Source organism: Chiloscyllium plagiosum, unplaced genomic scaffold, assembly GCF_037043375.1.
Source record: "Chiloscyllium plagiosum isolate Xiang-an unplaced genomic scaffold, Cpla_swu_hap1 HiC_scaffold_20, whole genome shotgun sequence".
Classification (NCBI taxonomy): Eukaryota; Metazoa; Chordata; class Chondrichthyes; order Orectolobiformes; family Hemiscylliidae; genus Chiloscyllium; species Chiloscyllium plagiosum.
Window position 1 is genome coordinate 33,406,612 of NW_028270158.1, and position 21,263 is coordinate 33,427,874.

Genomic DNA, 21,263 nt, shown 5'->3' on the forward strand with positions numbered 1-21,263 from the left:
CGAACATTGCCAATAGGAGTCGCAATCCCCATGACCACCCCATGTTCAAGGCGGAGGGTCAGCCTGCGGGTGCATAGCAATTACAACATTATTTAGGTCTCACGTAAGTAGCACTGGTTCGCCGGGACGTTTGCCCAGGTCGGGTCTCCGGGGTACATAATGGTGACCAGACTGTCCTTCCCCTGTGCTATGATTTCGGCCGGCCTGGGGGGGCCGGTCGTCTGGCGCACCCATACCTTGGCCCCCTTAGTGTCAGTAGACCCAAATCCCCCCGTCCCACGCTCAGTAACCGTAACGGGAGCTCCCATCTCTTCCACCGTTGTAAGGTTACATGGCTTAATGACCAATTGCGCTATTCTGTCCCCCTTCTGTATCACGTAAGGTTCAGCGGTGATGTTGACCAGGATCACCCCCAACTCCCCTTGGTAGTCTGCGTCAATTACGCCTGCCATCACATCAATCCCCTTTAGTGACAGTCCCGACCGCGGGAGGATATGCCCATAGGTTCCAGGGGGACAAATCAACCCTAACCCGGTCTTAATCACCGTAGGTTTCTGTTGGATCAAAGTCTGGGCAGTTAGTGCTCGTAGGTCCAGTCCAGCCGAAGCCGGCGTGGCCCTTACGGGAATATCAGCTTCCTCAGCGAACTTCCACATTTTAATAGGCTGAGTCTTTGGGGTATCACATACTCGTATCATCCTATTCAAGGGTGTTACCCCATTTCCTAATGGGCGGTTATTAATTTGTTTCACCACCCGAATTAGTTGCTTCCTCCAACCCGTTAAGTCATTGCAACCTCCTGCTTTTCGTAGTGAGGACTTCAGAAGCCCATTCATTCGTTCTATAAGTCCCGCAGCTTGTGGGTGATAGGGTACATGATAAACCCATTCCACGTGGTTATCGTGACACCACTGCTTTACCGCCCTTCCTGTGAAATGGGAGCCATTGTCACTCTGGACCTGTATGGGCAATCCATAAAATTGTTCAATCAAATCTAAACATCGCAAGGTAGCCTGTTGATTGTTGTGACGACAGGGATGGGCTACCAAAACCCCAGACATAGTGTCCACAGCTGTACATATGTGGTTACATCCTTGTGAGGAGGGTAAGGGACCCACAAAGTCCATTTGCCAGCTCTGTCCCGGACCATCCCCCCGATGGATATGTCCCATCATGTGTTGGGGCACTCCCTGCCGCTGATGTTGACACTGCTCACACTGGTTTACTGCAGTCTTAACATCATCTACCATAAGATCTATTCCTCGGTCTCGAGCCCAGTGCAAGGTTCCTTGCACTCCCCAGTGCCCAGCCTTAAGGTGTGCCCATCTAGCTAGGTCCACTGAGGTGCCCCTTTGCACCATCATGGTTCGGACGATACCATCCACATATCGGTTATGTAGAGCTTCCACATCATTTCGAGAGGTATGGGCATCTACGTGGGTGATGTATATGACCAGGTATTGAGCTTTCTCCCATATATCCTCCCATAACTGTTTACCCCACACTTCCCTATTCTGGATCATCCACTGATTGGCCTGCCAAGTTGGCATCCATTGTGTCATGCCGTTAACCACTGACCACGAGTCAGAGAACAAACAAACTCCCATGACCCCTGCTTGCATGACTACCATATGCACTGCCTTTAATTCTGCCCACTGACTACTTTTTCCCTCCCCTAATTCTTCTAGGGTAGTGCCTTGTTTTGGGTTAAAGGCGGCAGCTTTCCATCTACGCTGTCCCACTTTCCATTGGGCTGACCCATCTACGAACCAAGCCGTGGCTTGTTCATCCGGGGTCAGTTCATCATACCGTTTTCCCATCTTAACGGGTGATTCCTTGTATTCAATCACCTCAAACCGCTTTTCCCCTTCCTCAGGGGCCTCCGCCACTTGCTCATGTAGGACTGACACTCCTTTCTGTCCAGTCCGCACTCTCTCCGACACATACCATTTCCATTTAATGATGCTGCTCTCTTGGGCAGTTCCTATTCGGTGGGTAGTGGGGTCACTAAGTACCCACGGAAGAATAGGGATAGCTGTTCTCATGATCACTTCATGTCCAATGGTCAGGGCTTCGGTTTCCACCAAGCCCCAGTAGCATGCTAATAACTGTTTCTCAAAGAGGGGTATACCGTTCCCCTGCCGGGGGTAATTTTCGGGACCAAAATCCCAGTGGCTTACGGGTCCTTTCCTGTTTTTGCCATAAGCTCCAATTGGCATAATCCCCCTGTGCTGAGACTTGCAGTTCTACAGGTCCTGACTGTATCTTTCCCAAGGATACAGCTTGCTGTATCGTTTGCTTGGCCATTTCAAATGCAGTTTGATGGACCTCCGTCCATTCGAACGCTGCCTTTTTCCTCGTAACTCGATACAAAGGTTTTAAAATTTGTCCTAAATGGGGAATATGCTGTCTCCAGAATCCGAATAACCCAATAAATTGCTGCACGTCCTTCTGGGTGTGAGGGACGGCAAAGACCTGAATCTTATTTTTAGCTTTCGCAGTGATTTCCCTTTCCCCCTTGTTCCACACGATTCCTAAGAATTTTACCGTTTGTGAGGGACCCTGGATTTTGGCTGGGTTGATCTCCCACCCATATCCTCGCATATGTTGAACCAGTTGGTCCAGCAATTCCTGAACCTGCTTCTGACTTGTCCCCTGTATCATCATATCGTCAATATAGTGCGAGATCATCACTTCGTCAGGCACTTTAAAGGCAGCCAAGTGTTCTGCAACTATCCGGTGGCAGATTGTAGGGCTATGCAGATATCCTTGGGGCAGTCGTGTGAACGTGAATTGTCTACCCTCCCAAGTGAATGCGAACTGTTCCTGCCTATCTTCGGGAATAGGAATTGTGAAGAAGGCATTAGCCAAATCAATTACTCCGTACCACACCCCTGGATGATGTTGGATTCGTCCTATAATAGTGACGGCATCCGGGACCGCTGCCGTCAAGGCCGGAGTGTGACGGTTTAGTTGCCGATAATCTACCGTCATCCGCCATGACCCATCGGCTTTATGTACGGGCCATAAGGGGTTATTCCACGCCGTGGTGCATGTCCTAAGCACTCCCGCTTCCAAATAATCCTTAATTGTGGCGGATATTTCTTTATGTCCGCCGGGAATCCTATACTGTCTAAGACTTATTACGCGATCGGCGATCGGGATGGGGAAGGGGTCCATCTTAACCTTTCCCACTAACACCGTCCTACAGCGCAAAGCCATTTTCGTGATTCCAAATTCAAACTTCCCCTGTTGGAGGTGAAGTGTTAAACCGGCCAGAATGTCCATTCCCAGGATCCATTCTCTAACCGGTGTAATGATAATTGAATAAGTTTTAATGGGCATTGTACCTATCTTTAGGGGCAATTGTACTGTTCTTCCTTCAATCAGATTACCTCCCAGCCCAACCAGCGTGACTGGGGTTCCTTTAAACTTATGGGGCGTCCCATAGATTAAGGTGGCCTCCGCCCCTGTGTCCACTAGAGCCATAACGGTTTGGACGGATTTGCGCCAATAGATAGTCAATGATACATGAGGTCGAATGTCGTCTGCTGACCATTGGCTCGTTCGTGGGCAAACCCTTGGGGCTTGGCCCGATTCCTATTGTTCCTCCCATTCATCTTCCCCAGACAGCACTGGGTAAAGACGTTTGCCTCGCCCTTCTTTGTTCTTGCCTTTCTTACTAGGTTTCCGGCCACGCCTATCCACTTTATAACACTCTCGGAGGGGAGGCCGTACCTCCTCCTCCTCCTCGTCCTCCGAGGATTCCCACCGCTGGGAAGTGGAAGTTCTACCCCTTCGAGGCTCATTAACAACCGGACCCCGTGTCTGACATTTTTGTGTTAGTAATTCCACTAGGTCTTCCATAGTGGGTCGGGACTCCGTCTCTACCCGGGACACCTTCAGTCCCTTTCGTCTGCATAAGTCTTTTAATTCCGGTGTAGGTAGGCCATCAATCTCCGATGCTGGGACCTGCGCCCGTATCAAAGCTTGCCACAAAGCACGCCGTGAGGGGCCTTGGTTACTTCCTTGATTAGGGTTTACTTTTCCCCCTGCTCGAGCCTCAGGGCGACGCCCCTCCGTGCCCCCCTGAGAAGCACGGGTTGTGGGTCCCCAATCCCCCAAACCACCCATCTCCCTCATCATACTACGGGCATCTCCTAGGGTTTCTCCCCGTCCACTCAACATTATGGTTAATAACAGTGGTTTATAATGGGGGGGGGCAGTCTTCACTAGATGGTCTCTAGTCTGTCTACTAACATTTGTGTTATCTACCTCGTCCAGCACTCCCAGCAACAGGGCATCCCGCACACACAAACGGGTTAGCCTCTGAACCCCTTCCTTAATCGTTGTCCAAGTTCCTTCCAAGGGGGGCCAATCGGACGGGAAGGGATACTGTTCGGCCACTGCCCTGGCATACATCCCAAATAGGGTCCCCATACTGCGATCTATTACCATATCCTTGGCTTGGTTGCGGTACCCCAGGTCTATGGCAGCATCCTTTGCTAATCCACCAAACTTGGGAGCATCCTGATAGTCTACCTGCACTTGTTGCCCCCCTTCCTCGAGGAGCCGAATTAGCCATAGCTCTAACGGCTCCCCAGGATTACGTCGGGTTTTCTGGGTGATAAACAGCACCTCATCGGTAGTGAAGTCTTCCGTTAATTCAGAGAATTCTGCGGGAGGCTGAGCCCGTGGTAATTCATGCATAATTGCCTCCCCTTGTTCATTCCGTATAGGGTTTCCTTTCTCATCTAACATTACCTCCCGTTGCACTGGGAGACGTCTCTGAACCTGCTTTCTCCTAACCACTGGTTTAGCTTGGAGTACGGGTGGGTCCTCTTCGTACTGATCATCTAAATCTCCCCAAATGTTCCCATCCCAATGATCGATATCCCACCGATCCCCGTTATTTAACTGGGCTACAAACGCCCGTACTTGTACCGGGTCCGGGGTTCGAGGGACCTTCCTTTTCTCTTTCCGTTTCTTAGCAGACAAATACATAATAGTTCGTCCTGCTAGTTCAGTTAATGCTGTCAATTCAGCTTTTAACTTCATAATTTCCTGCCTCAACATAGAGGCATCTCCCGAACTGAGTCCCTGCTCATGTTTCAGGAGGGCTAATTCTGCTTCAGCTTTTTGGCGCTTGTCTGACTGTTGTCTACAAGCCGCCGCACAGGCCCACATCCTCCGCTGTACCCCAGGCAATGGGTTCTTCGGCAGGACTGGGATCCTCTCAAGGGTGGACAGCAGCGACCCTGGGGTTCCTACGCCCTCGGCCTCCCAGTCCTCCGGTCGCCCCCCACCATTTCTCAAACAAACTGCCACGCCATGCCACGGCCCATGCCATCCCGGGACGGTCAGGACCTCCACAGTTTGTTCCTCTGGTTTCTTAGCCTTTTTCCAAAACATTGTTCTGTATCAAAATCTTTCCTCAATTGCGATTGATCCTGCCGACTACGCCAAAATGTTTTAAAAAATTCTCAAGGTCAAGGACCAGGCTCGCAGGAAAGTAGTCTGACACAGAACAAACAGCCAAGAGGCGAGTCTGCTAGAATATAGTTTTATTCCCCGCAGTGTCCCCACAACCAGTCTCGTACTTACAACGGGTCTGGCTTATACTCACTCTACATGTTACCAAAACTGGGAGCCGTCAGTTCTCGTAGAGCGGTTGCCAACAACCCACGCTCGGCGGTTAAACGTAACCCCGGAGCAGACTCTACCGAACTGGAGACTTCTCCAGCTGATATACCCTTTTCCAGATATAAACATTCATGTGAACAGCAGAGCAAGGCTAAAAAACACATTCCATTCTGGTTACATACAGATAAGAAGATTCACACGGGAAGGTGTATAACAAGATTCACACGGGACCAAGCGACACCTTCCATTTTCGGTTAGATTCACACATGTATTGGGACACAATTTTAACCCTTTCACCACATTCCACTGCTTGGCCCAATACATGTGTTGCATAATGATTCACACATGTATTGGGACATAATTTTACACCACAGGACTGTGACCATTAATGACTGTTCCCTGGACTGTGGTCATTAGGGACTGTTCCCTGTACTGTGATCATTAGGTATAATTCCCTGTACGGTGATCATTAAGGACTGTTCCCTGTACTCTGGTCATTAGGAACTGTTCCCTGTACTCTAGTCATTAGGGACTGTTCCCTGCACTGTGATCATTAGGGAATGTTCCCTGGACTGTGATCATTAGGGACTGTTCCCTGGACTGTGGCCATTAAGGACTAATCCTAAGACTGTGGTCATTCGGGACTGTTCCCTGCACTGTGGTCATTAGATGCTGTTCCCTGCACTGCGATCATTAGGGAATGTTCCCTGTACTCTGGTCATTAGGAACTGTTCCCTGTACTCTGGTCGTTAGGGACTGTTCCCTGCACTGTGATCATTAGGGAATGTTCCCTGGACTGTGATCATTTGAGACTGTGTTTCCTGTACTGTGTTCATTATAGACTGTGTGTTTCCCGGACTGTGATCCTCAGGGACTCTTCCCTGGACTGTGGTCATTAGGAACTGTTTCCTGGACTGTGACCATTAATGACTGTTCCCTGGACTGTGGTCATTAGAGACTGTGTGTTTCCTGGACTGTGATTCTCAGGGACTCTTCCCTGGACTGTGGTCATTAGCAACTGTTCCCTGTACTGTGATCTTTAGGCACTGTTCCCTGTATTGTGGTTATTGGGGACTGTTCCCTGTATTCTGGTCATTGGAGAGTTGAGAGTGTAGTGCTGGAAAAGCACATCAGGTCAGGCAGCATCTGGGACTGTTTCCAATACTGTGATCATTAGAGACTGTTGCCTGTACTGTGGTCATTCGAGTCTCTTCCCTGTATTGTGATCTTTAGGGACTGTTCCCTGTCCTCTAGTCATTAGGGTCTGTTCCCTGCACTGTGATCATTAGGGACTGTTCTTGCACTGTGGTCATTAGAGATTGTTCCCTGGACTGTAGTCTTGAGGGATTGTTCCCTGCACTGTGATCATTAGGGAATATTCCCTTTACTGTGGTCATTAGTTGCTGTTCCCTGCATCGTGATCATTAGGGACTGTTTCCTGCACTGTGATCATTAGGGAATGTTCCCTGCATTGTGGTCATTAGGGACTATACCTTTTACTGTGGTCATTAGGGACGGTTCCCTTTACTGTGATCATTAGAGACTGTGTTTCCTGTATTGTGTTCATGAGAGACTGTGTGTCCTGTACTATGTTCATTAGAGATTGTGTGTTTCCTGGACTGTGATGTTCAGGGATTCTTCCCTGGACTGTGGCCATTAGCAACTGTTCCTTGTACTGTGATCTTTAGGCACTGTTCCCTGTATTGTGGTTATTGAGGACTGTTCCCTGTATTCTGGTCATTAGAGAGTTGAGAGTGTAGTGCTGGAAAAGCAAAGCAGGTCAGGCAGCATCTGGGAGTGTTCCCAATACTGTGATCATTAGAGACTGTTCCCTTTACAGTACTGTGACCATTACAGATTGTTCCCTGTACTGTGGTCATTCGAGTCTCTTCCCTGTACTGTGATCATTAGGGACTGTTTCCTGTGCTCTAGTCATTAGGGACTGTTCCCTGTACTCTGGTCATTAGGTCCTGTTCCCTGCACTGTGATCATTAAGGACTGTTCCCTGTACTCTGGTCATTAGTACTATTCCCTGCACTGTGGTCATTAGGGAATGTTCCCTGGACTGTGGTCATTAGGGACTGTTCCCTTTACTGTGATCATTAAAGACTATGTTTCCTGGACTGTGATCCTCAGGGACTCTTCCGTGGACTGTGATCATTAGGGACTGTTCCATGTACTCTGGTTATTAGGGACTGTTCACTACACTGTGATCATTAGGTATTGTTCCCTGCACTGTGATCATTATGGACAGTTCCCTGTATTCTGGTCATTGAGACTGTTTACTATTCTATGATCATTAGAGACTGTTTCCTGTACTGTTTTCAATTTGGTGTATTCCTCTGTACTGTGGTCATTAGGGACTGTTCCTGCAATCCAATGGTCTCTGCTATTGGGTTATTATAGACTTTTTCCTGTATTCTGGTCATTATGGTTTGTTCACTCTCTTTTCATCATTATTGCTAGTGAGGCCTTTTTCTGGAGGCATATTTCCCGTTCTGGTTGCCTTGATATGGGAAGGATATTATCAAGCTGGAGAGTGTTCAGAAAAGATTTACCAGGATGTTCCCACTAATGGAAGGTTTAAGTTATTGGGAAAGGCTGTACAGGCTGGGACAGTTTTCACTGGAGCCTTAGAGGTTGAGGGGTGACCTGATAGAGGTTTCTAAAATCATGAGGGATATAAATCAAGTGAATGGCAGGTCTCTTTACCCTATGGTGGGGCTTTCAGGACTAAGGGGCATTTTTAAGATGAGAGGAGAAAGATTTATAAAGGACGTGAGGGGCAACCTTTTTAGGCAAGAGAGTAGTTCATTTGTGGAATGAACTTACAGAGGAGGTAGTGAATGCAGGTACAGTTGCAACATTTAGAAGACACTTGGATAAGTACATGACTAGGAAAGGTTTGGAAGGATATTAGCCAGGCGCAGTCAAATGAAACTAGTTTAGTCTGGAATTACAATCGGCATGAACTAGTCAGACTGAAGGTTTGCTTCTGTGCTATATGACTCTGTGACTGTTCCCTGGACTCTGGTCATTATGGACTGATCCCTCTACACTGATTATTAGGAAATTGTTTCCTATACACCAGCAATTATGGATTGTTCTGTGTTCTCTGGTCATTAGGTACAATTCCCTGTACTCTGGTCATTAGGGCCTGCTTCCTGTAATCCAGTCATAGAGTCATAGAGTCACAGAGATGTACAGCATGGAAACAGACCCTTCGGTCCAACCCGTTCATGCCAACCAGATATCCCAACCCAATCTAGTCCCACCTGCCAGCACCCCGGCCCATATCCCTCAAAACCCTTCCTATTCATATACTCATCCAAATGCCTTTTAAATGTTCATACCAAACGTCTTCTTCACTATCCTATCTACCTGCGACTCCACTTTCAAGGAGCTATGAACCTGCACTCCAAGGTCTCTTTGTTCAGCAACACTCCCTAGGACCTTACCATTAAGTGTATAAGTCCTGCTAAGATTTGCTTTCCCAAAATGCAGCACCTCGCATTTATCTGAATTAAACTCCATCTGCCACTTCTCAGCCCATTGGCCCATCTGGTCCAGATCCTGTTGTAATCTGATGTAACCCTCTTCGCTGTCCACTACACCTCCAATTTTGGTGTCATCTGCAAACTTACTAACTGAATCTCTTATGCTTGCATCCAAATCATTTATGTAAATGACAAAAAGTAGAGGACGCAGCACTGATCCTTCCAGTCATTAGAAACTGGTCTCTTTTATTGGGTCAGCACGGAATGTCATTATGGACAGTTCCCTGTTCTCCAGTCTTCAGATTGCTCCTTGTACGTGGGTCAAGGTGAGCTGTTTCCTGTACTCTAGTCATTAGAGACTGTTCCCTGTGCTTCATACATATTGGGATTGGTTACTGATAGTGTGCTCTGTTCTTTGTATGCAGGTTAATATGTACTCTTATCAGGGAGTAATAACCAGGCTCTGGGGGCTTAGCATACCTGCTGTGCTTCTGCCAGGACACAGCCATTCTGTGGGTTGGAAAAATACAGAGTAGGCTGTGAAACTTCCCAAAGTCAGAAAATCAGGTGACATGCATACTAAAGACATGCTATGAACTATAACTAGCCATATCAGAAACAGGGAACTGCAGTTCTGGAAATCTGAAACCAAAACACAAATTGCTGGAAAAAGAGTGTTCTGAAGAAGGGTATCTGGACCAAAAATATTAAATCTGTTTCACTCTCCACAGATGGTGGCAGACCTACTGAGTTTATCCAGCAATTTGTGTTTTTGTTTCAGGAATTTCAAAAGTTGGGGCGAAGTGAGTAATGGGTGATGTTCTGATTTGTAGTTATCCAAGTCCCACACTATCTGACAAGGAAAAGTGTTAGGTTCACTTCATTGTCACTGGTGTTTCATACCTAACAGCACTGTGGGTGCACCTTATCCTGTGCACTGCTGCACTTTGGGAAGGTAGCCCAACATCACCCTCTCAATGGCATTATGGATGAGCAATAGATGCCTGCCTCTGGAACATAAACATTTGTGAATGAAAGAGAAAGAAATCACAGTTAACCCTTTGAATGAGTTGCCAATTAAAGACCCACATTGAAGCAGATGTTTCAACTGAAGATTCTCAAGAGTCTTGATCTCCTCCTAGTGGCACAATGGGGAATTTGTTGGGTTCCCCCAATGAGATCAATATCAATCAGAAATGACACAGAGAGATCTCGTTGTTGGTACATTCTCACTGACTCCTCATCTCCACCAGTCCTCAGATGGCTATGAAGAGGGGATTGAAGGATCTTCCTTTGGTCCTTATTTACATTTATTAGAGGCAATAATTCAGCCTATTAGCTCCAGCTGATGAACTGATGAATGCATTTTGCCATATAATTTAATTCCAGTAGTGCCTTTCGTACTTGCATAAAAGCCGGTGAATATAGAGTCATAGAGATGTACAGCATGGAAACAGACATTTCGGTCCAACCTGTCCATGCCAACCAGATATCCCAACTCAATCTAGTCCCACCTGCCAGCACCCGGCCCATATCCCTCCAAACCCTTGCTATTCATATACCCATCCAGATGCCTTTTAAATGTTGTAATCGTACTAGCCTCCACCACCTCCTCTGGCAGATCATTCCAGACATGTACCACCTTCTGTGTGAAAAGTTGCCCCTTAGGTCTCTTTTATATCTTTCCCCTCTCACCCTAAACCTATTCCCTCTAGTTCTGGACTCCCCCACCCCAGGGAAGAAACTTTGTCTATTTATTCTATCCTCCGAAAACAGCCCTAGCCTATTCAACCTCTCCCAAGAGCTCAAATCCTCCAACCCTGGCAACATCCTTGTAAATCTTTTCTGAACCCTTTCAAGTTTCACAACATCCTTCCGAGAGGAAGGAGACCAAAATTGTATACAATATTCCAAAAGTGGCCTAACCAATGTCCTGTACAGCTGCAACATGACCTCCCAACTCCTGTACTCAATACCCTGACCAATAAAGGAAAATATACCAAATACCTTCTTCACTATCCTATCTACCTGCGACTCCACTTTCAAGGAACTATGAACCTGCACTCCAAGGTCTCTTTGTTCAGCATCACTCCCTAGGACCTTACTGTTAAGTGTATAAAATTTGCTTTCCCAAAATGCAGCACCTCACATTTATCTAAATTAAACTCCATCTGCTACTTCTCAGCCCATTGGCCCATCTGATCAAGATCCTGTTGTAATCTGAAAAAGTAACCTTCTTCGTTGTCCACTACAACCCCAATTTTGGTGTCATCTGCAAACTTATTACCTTTACCCCTTATGCTCACATCCAAATCATTTATATAAAATGATAAAAAGTAGTGGACCTAACATCGATCCTTGTGGCACTCCACTGGTCACAGGCCTCTAGTCTGAAAAACAACCCGCCACCACCACCCTTTGTCTTTTACCTTTGAGCCAGTTCTATATCCAAATGGCTAGTTCTTCCTGTATTCCGTGAGATCTAATCTTGATAACCTATCTCCCACAGGGAACCCTGTCGAATGTCTTACTGAAGTCCATATAGATCTCGTCCACTGTAATCAAGCACCTCAGTTTGAATCTCTGGTCTCTCTCCAGATACATTTTTGAAAATTTATTCGTGGGATGTGGGTATCAATGTTTGAGCCAGTATTTATTGCCCATCCTTAGTTACCCTTGAAGGTGGTGGTGAGTTGCCTTCTTGAACCACTATTTGGTGTAGGCACATCCACACTGCCATTAGAGAGAGAGTTCCAGGATTTCGATTCAGTGACACTGAAGAAATGATGAAATATTTCCAAGTCAGGATGCCAAGTGGCTTGAAAGGGAAATGCATGAAGTGTTGTTCCCATGTATTGGTAGAGTGTTAAATGAGTATTTCACATCTCTCTTCAATTGGGAGAAATTAGATTTAGGTGCAGCATTCAAGAAGAAGGACTGTGAGGATGTTGAGCAGGTTGATATGGGGGGAAGAGGAAGTGGTATTGGAGGTTTTTGGTGGGCTTGAAGTGGATATATTCACGGTCTGGATGAGTTGTATTCAAGGCTGCTGTGAGAGATGAGAGAGGGTATAACAGGTTCCCTGACTCAAACCTTTTATTCCTGTCTGGCCGCAGGGCACATGCCCAAGGATGGGAGGACAGCAAACTTGGTTCCATTTTTCAAGAATGGTTGTGAGATAAACAAGAGAATTGTAGACCAGTGAGTTTCACATAGTGGTAGGGAAACTATTGGAGAAAGTTCTGAAGGGAGAATTATTCTTCATTTAGGGTGACAAGGTTTGACCAGTGATAGTCAGCAAAACTTTATCAGAGGGAGGTCATACCTAACAAATCTGGTGAGTTTTTGAAGGAACTGAGCAAGCAGGCAGCTGAGGGTAGTGCAGTTTGTGGATTTTATAAGAATATCAGCGAAGTTTTGATTACGAAGGTACTATCACATGGGATCAAGGTTAACTTGGCAAGTTGGATCAAAATTGGCTTATTAACAGGAGAGGGTAGTGGTTGAATGTAAGACCTTACCAAACATTGGGTTGCTTTCTCATTTGATAGAGAGAGACATCTGGTGGTGGATTAATCTGAGGGTCACCATGCCTCAGGCGAGTGGTGAGGTTAAGAAGGAGAGCCCTTCATGGTAATTTCAGCTGGTGCAGAGATTGTACCCACGCTGTAAGCATCACAAACAAGCCAACCAGTCAAATCAGCTAACCGAGTTGCTGTTTGTGTGCCTGGAGGCCAGTATCCAGTGGTAACCATAGGGTTAAGTGTTAGGTCCCTAATTGTTCATGATATATATGAATGATGTAGATGAGAATGTGTGATTGATGAGAAGTAAGTTTGCAGCTGACATGAAGATTGACTGGGTAGTTGACAGTCAGGAAGGTCTTTGGTTACAGGAGAATATAAATGGATTGGTCAGATAGAATTTAAGCCTGATAAGTTTGGGGTGAGGAACTTTGAAAGAATTAACAAGAGAAGGGAGTATTCAATGAATGGTAGGAACCAGGAAGTTCGGAGGAACAGAGAAATCTTGGGGTGTTTGTCCACAAATCCCTAAACAGCAGGATCAGTTGATAAGGTAGTTAAGAATACATATAGGACATTTGCCTTTATCAGGTGAGGCATAGATTATAAGATTATAAGGTTGTGTGGGAGCTGAGTAGAACTTTAGTTCACGGGAGTGCGATGTGCAATTCTGATCACCACACTATTGGAAGGATATGTTCGCACTGGAAGGGGCACAGAGGAGAGTCACCAGAATGTTGCTCAGTGTGAAGCAGTTTAGCTGTGAAGGGAGGCTGGATAAATTTGGGTTGTTTTCTTTGCAGCAGCAAAGGTATAAGGGGGATTTGAAACAAGTATGTAAGATTATAAGGGACAAGGAGAGGGTGGATGGAAAGCAGCTGTTACCCTTAGTTGAAGGGTCAATAACAAGGGTGCACACATTTAAGATGATAGTGTAGAGGGGAGTTGAAGAATTCTTTTTTCACCAAAGGTTGGTAGGGATCTGGAATGCACTGTTTGGGAGGGTAGGTGAGGCAGATAAGCTTAGAAACTTTAAAAGTCGTCAGATGTACCCTTGAAATGTCATAACATTCAAGACTATGGGCCAAGTGCCAGAAAGTTAGATTAGTGTATAGACTATGATGGTATAGACATGATGAGCTGAAGGGCCTCCTCTCTACAATATGATTCTATCTTTTGCCTTTGTCCTTCAGATAATATGGTCATAGGTTCAGAAGGTGATGTCTAGGGAGCCTTGGTGAGGTTCTGCACTGCTGCTACTGAGCATCGGTTCTGGAGGGAGTAAATGTTTATGGATGTAGTGTTAATCAAATAGGCTGCTTTGTCCTGAATTGTGTCAAGCTTCTAACTTTTGTTAGAAATACACTCATTCAGTTAATTTAGGGAATACTTCATCACATTCCTGACTTGTGCTTTGCAGTTGGTGAACAGGTTTTTTTAGAGTAAGGAGGATTCCTAGCCTGAGACCTGCTTTTGTAGCCACTGTATTTATATGGCTAGTCCAGTTAAATGTCTAGTCAATGATAGCCTCCAAGATGTTGATAGTGGGGGATTCTTTGATGGTTATGCCAATGAACATAAAGGGGCAATGGTTAGATTCTCATTTGTTGTAGATGGTCATTGCCTGGCACTTGTGTGGCATGAATGTTACCTGGATATTGTCCAGGTTTTGCTGCATTTGGATATGCTTCAGGATCGAAGAATGGTGGATGGTGCTGAGCATTGTGCAAACACCAGTGAACATCCCCATTTCTGACCTTATGATGGAAGAAGGTCATTGACGAAACAGTTGAAAATGTTTGGACCTAGGACACTACACTGAGTAACTCTTGCAGAGAAGTCCTAGAGCTGAGATGACTAACTCTAACAACTTCAACTATCTTCCTTTGTGTCAGATATGACTTCAGCAGAAAGTTTTCCTCCTGATTCAGATTAACTCCAATTTTACTCAGACTCCCAGAGTCCACCACCATGTTACTGGACTGCAGAGCACAGATCTGATTCACTGGTTGTGGAATTGCTTAGCGATGCCTATCACTTGCTGCTTATGCTGTTTGCTGAAAAATGTGTTGCTGGAAAAGTGCAGCAGGTCAGGCAGCATCCAAGGAGCAGGAGAATCGACATTTCGGGCATAAGCCCTTCTTCAGGAAATCCTGAAGAAGAGCTTATGCCCGAAACGTCAATTCTCCTGCTCCTTGGATGCTGCCTGACCTGCTGCGCTTTTCCAGCAACACATTTTTCAGCTCTGATCTCCAGCATCTGCAGTCCTCACTTTCTCCCTGCTTATGCTGTTTGGCATGTAAGAAGTGTTGTTTTGTAGCTTCACCAGATTGAGACCTTATTTTTAGGTTTGCCTGGTGCTGCTCCTGGCTTTATTCTCCAGCGCTCTTCATTGAACCAGGGTTGATCCCTTGACTTAAGAGTCATGGCATCATAGGCATGTACAGCACAGAAACAGATCCTTCGGTCCAATCCGTCCATGCTGATCAGATATCCCAACCCAACCTTGTCCCACCTACCAGCACCCGGCCCTTCCTGTTCATATACCCATCCAAATGCCTTTTAAATGTTGCAATTGTACCAACCTCCACCACTTCCTCTGGCATCTCATTCCATACACGTACCACCCTCTGAGTGAAAAAGTTGCCTCTTAGGTGTCTTTAATGGTAGAGTTGACGATATGCTAGCCATGAGATTACAGTTATATTGGAATATAATCCTGGTGCTGCTGATGGCCAGCATAAAAGCCGAGTCTTGTTCAAAATGTATCCCATTTAACATGGTGATAGTGCCACACAACATGACAGAAGGTATTGTCAGTATGAAAGTGGGATTTTGTCTCCACAAAAAGACAGACATATTGGTGAGGATAAGGCCAAGCGTGATTTTCCCTTTTTTTGGTTTCTGCACCACCTGCTGCAGATCCAGGCTTACAGCAAAGTCTTTTAAGACCCAATAGGCTCAGTCAGTCATGGTGCTACTGAATCACTCTTAGCGATGGACATTGAAGTCCCCTACCCAGAACATATTCTGTGCCCTTGCCACCCTCAGTGCTTTCTCAAAGTCATATTCAATCTGGAGGAGTACTGATTCATCAGCTGGGTTTTCAGAATGTGCATGTTACATGGTAATCAGCAGGAGGTTTCCTTGACCATATTTGACTTGATACCATGTATTCCAGAGTCAATATTGAGTACTCCTAGGGCAGTTCCCTCCTGACTATACCACTATGTTGTCCCTTCTGCTGGGTCTGTTCTCTGCTGGGACAGGGCATACCCACGGACTGTGAAGGTGTTGTCTAGAACATTGCTTATAAGGTATAATTTGAAACTCATCCTCAACTGTGAGGGTGCTGTTGCAGAGTCACTAGGGATGAATTTATCATTATTGTTTTTGATGCCCTAATTGATGCCAGATGGTCCGTCTTTCCAATTTAGCGATTGGTTCAACTAAATGGCTTGCTCAGCAATTTCAGAGGGCAGTTAAGAGCCAACCATATTGATGTGGCTCTGGAGTCACATGTAGGCCACACCATGTAATTACAACAGTTTTCTACACAAAGGACTTTAGTGAACCAGATGGGTTTTTATGACAATCAATCATGGTTTCATGGTCACCAGGAGACATTTAATGCTAATTTTGTATTGGAGTCAGATTCCACCATCCGTAATGGTGAAATTTGGATTCACATCCTCAGAGCATATTGTGGTGCATTCTACAGTGGTGTAACTTATAAACAGATATTGTCTGCATTCTTATGAGAATGTCCAGTCATTTACACAATGAACTCTTCCTTACAGAATGATTGGTTACCTGAAAATCGAGTTATTTTCATTCCAAGTTAGGTGGGAGATCAGGAGTGGCTGCAAAATGAGCTTTGTTTCAGCAATATGGTGTCTGTTTATATTTGGCTTTCAGCTTTGTCCAGGTGAGTGACTGTATTTATATACGATATGATTGGTAACACATATTAAAAAAAATCACTAAAGTGCCTGCATGAGTACCTAGTGTTTGACAAAACTTTTAATGATTGATCAGTGCAATAAATCAAACATATCAATACTTTTTTTGTATCGGACCTTGAATTTGAATCTGCAAGGATTAATACTGAGGAGTGCCGTAAGCAGCACCCTCGGTTATGATGTCATATGGACTTGTCAGCAGTACAAATGAGATCTTGAAGTAATGTGACCAAACACCTGATTCTAAGGTCTATGTAACAATGTCTGTTACATCAATGTAACCCATGCCTAGTGGCTAACATGCACTAGACTGCTTATTGTTCATTATAAGACATCTTCAAGTTAGAACAGTAAATGGTTTTCCTGTACCACTCTAGATCAAGTAGGCCCCATAGATCTTTTCCCATGAAGAGGATGATGGCCTATCATATAGTGTTATGATCCCAACTGATGGTACTACTGGTCAAATCAGTCACAGAATGAAACCTGACCTGATAGATTATCTGTTATTTTCTTTTGTTATGTAATGTGGTGGTTAATCATTGAAACATCTTCATACAAGGTTTATATTATTGTCAAATTAGAAACCATACATTTATTACAGAAATAAAAGAAAACGAGCATATCAAGCCATAAATATAGCTCCATACTACAGTTAGAAAGATCTTAACACAAACAGCAAAATTTCAATCTGTTTCCTAATAACATCCATTACAGAGATTGAAGTCCAGAGAAATTATATCACTATCTCAACTCTTTAGGTTTCTACTTATCTGACTCTTTCAGTTCTTTCCCAAGGTCTGTGGAGACATCTTGGTAAGTCGTTTCGATGTCTGCTGGCATGAACTCTTCACAAACCTGACAGCCTAATCTTTCTCAGTTTAAATAACTTGCAGCTTTCTATACAAACTCTCCTGGAAGCTCCTTGAACTATATTCTCTACTTGGGTGACTGGCTTTGCTTGAACTGAACTGAAAAACTACTACTAGGAGAAAAACTAAAGCTTGCTTCTGAATTCAAATGTGGTGTTGTATCAACTGAACTCAAAAACTTGTTTCTGAACTCAATCCCCGATTCTTCTGAATTGAACTTAACACAAGACTAATGGTTTTACTGTGTTACATTGTCTGTCAGAAACTCAAAAGTACAAACATCTTTCCATTAACACCACAGGGATCTACAGTTGCATGCTTTCTATGATGGCTTGCTGACCTATTTAAAAAGTATTCACAGCAGTAACCAAATTCCACCTGCCTACCTTTTTGAAACAATTTCAGAAATAATATTGATACATTACATGCCTTTCAACACAATGGTGAGGTGCAGACCAGTTAGCTGCACATACACCCATACGTACATCAAAGGAGAGAGTCGACAGTGTCAAGTTCCTAGGAGTGACAATAACCAACAATCTGTCTTGGACCTCCCATGAAGATGCAATGGTCAAGAAGGCACAACAATGCCTCTTCTTCTTCAGGTTGCCTAGGAAATTTGGCATGTCCATAAGAACCATCACCAACTTTTACAGATACACCATAGAAGACATTCCATCTGAGTGCATAATGGCCTGGTACATCAACTGCTCTGCCCAGCACTGTAAGAAGCAATTGAAAGTTGTATATAAAGCCCAGACCATCACAGAAGCCCATCCATGGACTCCATTTATATTTCTCGTTGTCACAGAAAGGCTGCTAACATCATCAAACATCATCCTTCCCATCACGGTAATGCTCTATTCCATCAGGCAGAAAATACGCACCAACAGGTTCAAGAACAGCTTCTTCCAGGCTGTTATTAGATTGCTGAATGGACTTCTCGACGTTCAAATATTGTTGATCTTGCTTTGTGCACTTCCTATGCAGCTGTAACCTTGTATGCCTCACTCTATCTAAGCTCTTTATGATCTGTATGTCCTTGTTAGCTATAATCTACCTGTACTGCTCGCAAAACAAAACTTTTCACTGTACTTAGCTACATGTGACTACAATAAATCAAATCAAATCAAGTTAATTACAACAGACCACCATAATGAAGTGAACCATTACTTTTCTCTGCCCCAAAACAGTTTATGAAGCACCTTTCACAAATGTAGTTTCCTTATAAGGGCCATTGTACACCATTAAGAATCAAACATTTCCATTTCCTGCATAGCCCTGCCCTTCTATTCTCAAGCACCCAACACCAAATTCCAAGTGAGCAAATGTAGCAGTGTACACTATCGCCAAGGTCTCCTTTCCAGTTTACCTTGTGAAGCTAGGCGGGCTGTAGAGGGAACAGGTGGCATAACTCCCAAATTACTCCCTTTGAGCAAACAATGGTAAGACCAAAATTCTAATTTTCTATAATGTATGGAGCTCGCATATATTGAAACATTCCTCCAGTCCCAATAAGCAAGGAGATCTGACAGATAACAATAACCCATAACATGGGCTCAAGATTTATTAGCCTCCGTCAAAAAGCAAGAGAACTATTTTGTGCTTTTGATACGTCATGCAAGGTTCCATTCAACAGAGAATTTCCTGCCTGCATTTCTCTAATTTAGTATATCCTCACTGCTTTGCCATCAAGATTCATCACCCTATCTCTGATTTTACTTTCTTTAACTCCTTTAATCCCACAGTATCAGATCTATTGAATTTCCCAATTGCCTCAGTTTTCTGGTTTTGTGAAGTGGAGGTTGCAACTTCCTGCCACTTCACACTAAATTTATTGACTCTTTGCTTTGGTACAATTTATTTTTTGTATACCTCAATCAAGTATCCAATGATGGTGAGTGTTATCAGGGAATTGCACCAATGGAGGCAACACAACCACCTATGCAGGCATTTTCTAACAGGTGTGATTAGATAGTGACTAACAATCACTAATCTGTGGCACAATCCCATAGAGAAATAGGTCTTTCAGCCCATCAAGTCCATAGTGATGTTATCCTCCATATAAGCCACCCAGGCTAATACAAATCTCCTACTCATTCACATTCCCTTCAAGATCCCACCAGTCCATTCCTATTCTCTGGCTCACTCCCTTTACCCTCACTCTGCTCCACTTGACTTCATATCAAAGTACATTTAAAAACAGCAGCCTAAACATTTGTTCTGAGAAGGATCAGTTAATGTATTGCTGAATGGACTGAATAGTGCGCCTGCTAAGTAAGAATCACGACAGAAAGATCTGTAAACTAAACCCAACTCCTACTGTGCCTCCACTTGTTGACAAAATGCGATACTCCAGTTAGTTTTGGCCTTTGCTTCACACCCACCCTCTCACATCATTTAATATAAGTTAGCATTCTTTTTGATTTTTAACTTTTGAAACCAAATGGGTATAATGTGTGACTGACTCATGTTACCACTTTATAGCCAGTGATAATGGTCAACCGAAGGTTCTTGAGTGTTACACTGACTATCTCAAGGAAATTACCTGCACCTGGAATGTAGGCCCGAACACAAACTGTTCAACTGATTACAGTCTGCAGTACAAGTTGTTGTATATTTCATCGAAACTGAATAAGTAAGTAATAGTATTTTTATTTGCATATTATTAAACCTTGTTATTTTCATGAAAATGAAAAGAGACCGGGCAGCAAAAATTGACAAGCAAAAATAACATGAAAGGAATCCAATAGGGAAGGATGGTACCACCAATAAATGAGGGAATATACTAGATGTTGAAGCTTTAATAACTTACACAGTGCACGTTACTGAGGAATATTTAAGACCTATCACATTGAATATAATATCCACATCCTATAAGTCTCTCCCAGAAATCAGTCACCAAAAGCATGTTCAAAGCACTAAAGAATTAACATAATGATACATGATTGGAAGTAGGTCCAATTCTCAGAGCCTAGCATTAGTAAGATCTGGAATCAAAACCAGTTGAAGAATTCAAGTCAGTGCCTCTCTTATTATGTTTTTCAGGATAACAGATATTAAAACACTTCCAGGATCAATCTGCCAATGCAGTATCACAAAGCCGACTTTGGTATTTGCTGCTGATTATGAAATTATGATCCTTTTCAAAGGAAATGTGGTTCTCTCCAAACTCATTACGCCATCACAAACCAGTAAGTGGATTTCTGGGCCACTGTTTCTTGGCAATAGCTTTAAACAAACGTTTGATGTGTAAATATCTGTCCTATTGGTGAGATTTGTTACTCCATTTGTTTCTCCCCATTTCTGTCTCCTTCCATGTTTGTTCTGCTCAAGGTATTGCTTCCTTTAGTGGGGTGCAGTTCTGGGCATCTTCCAATATGTCACCTCATCGATTTAGTATGAGAAGATGCTTCAGAACTGTTATCTTCACTTGATGATCAAATATAATTTAAACTGCCATGAGGCGGTCAGTGAAAACTAAACAAATACAGCCACCTTAGCTGACTTTCCATTCCAAATCCAGAGGACTAAGCACTGCTGAGATATCAGGTTTTAGGATCTCTGGGGTTGAGCGGGTAGATGAGAGTCCTCTCATTACATGAGAAGACCGGAATTATGAATAGAGTCCTTAGTTTAAATTCCCACACTATCATGAAGGACTCTCCTTCTCAACCTTTCCCTTTGCCTAAAGTGCAGTGACCCTCAGGTTAAATCACCACCAGCTATCCCTCTCTAATGAGAGAGCAGCCCTGTGATCTGGTA

The 21,263-nt window shown here is 44.3% G+C and overlaps 1 protein-coding gene across 4 annotated transcripts in view; it reads left to right on the top strand.

The window, feature by feature from the left end:
• The window catches only part of LOC122560708 (uncharacterized), a 79,184-nt gene that overhangs the window by 35,356 nt on the left and 22,565 nt on the right, over positions 1 to 21,263 (top strand). For all 4 annotated transcript variants that reach the window (XM_087997793.1, XM_087997792.1, XM_087997794.1 and 1 more), the window contains 3 exons: positions 16,465 to 16,592; positions 19,986 to 20,136; positions 20,547 to 20,692. In XM_087997793.1, the coding sequence (XP_087853919.1) occupies positions 16,465 to 16,592; positions 19,986 to 20,136; positions 20,547 to 20,692 (425 nt within the window). The remainder of the gene's footprint in view (positions 1 to 16,464; positions 16,593 to 19,985; positions 20,137 to 20,546; positions 20,693 to 21,263) is intronic.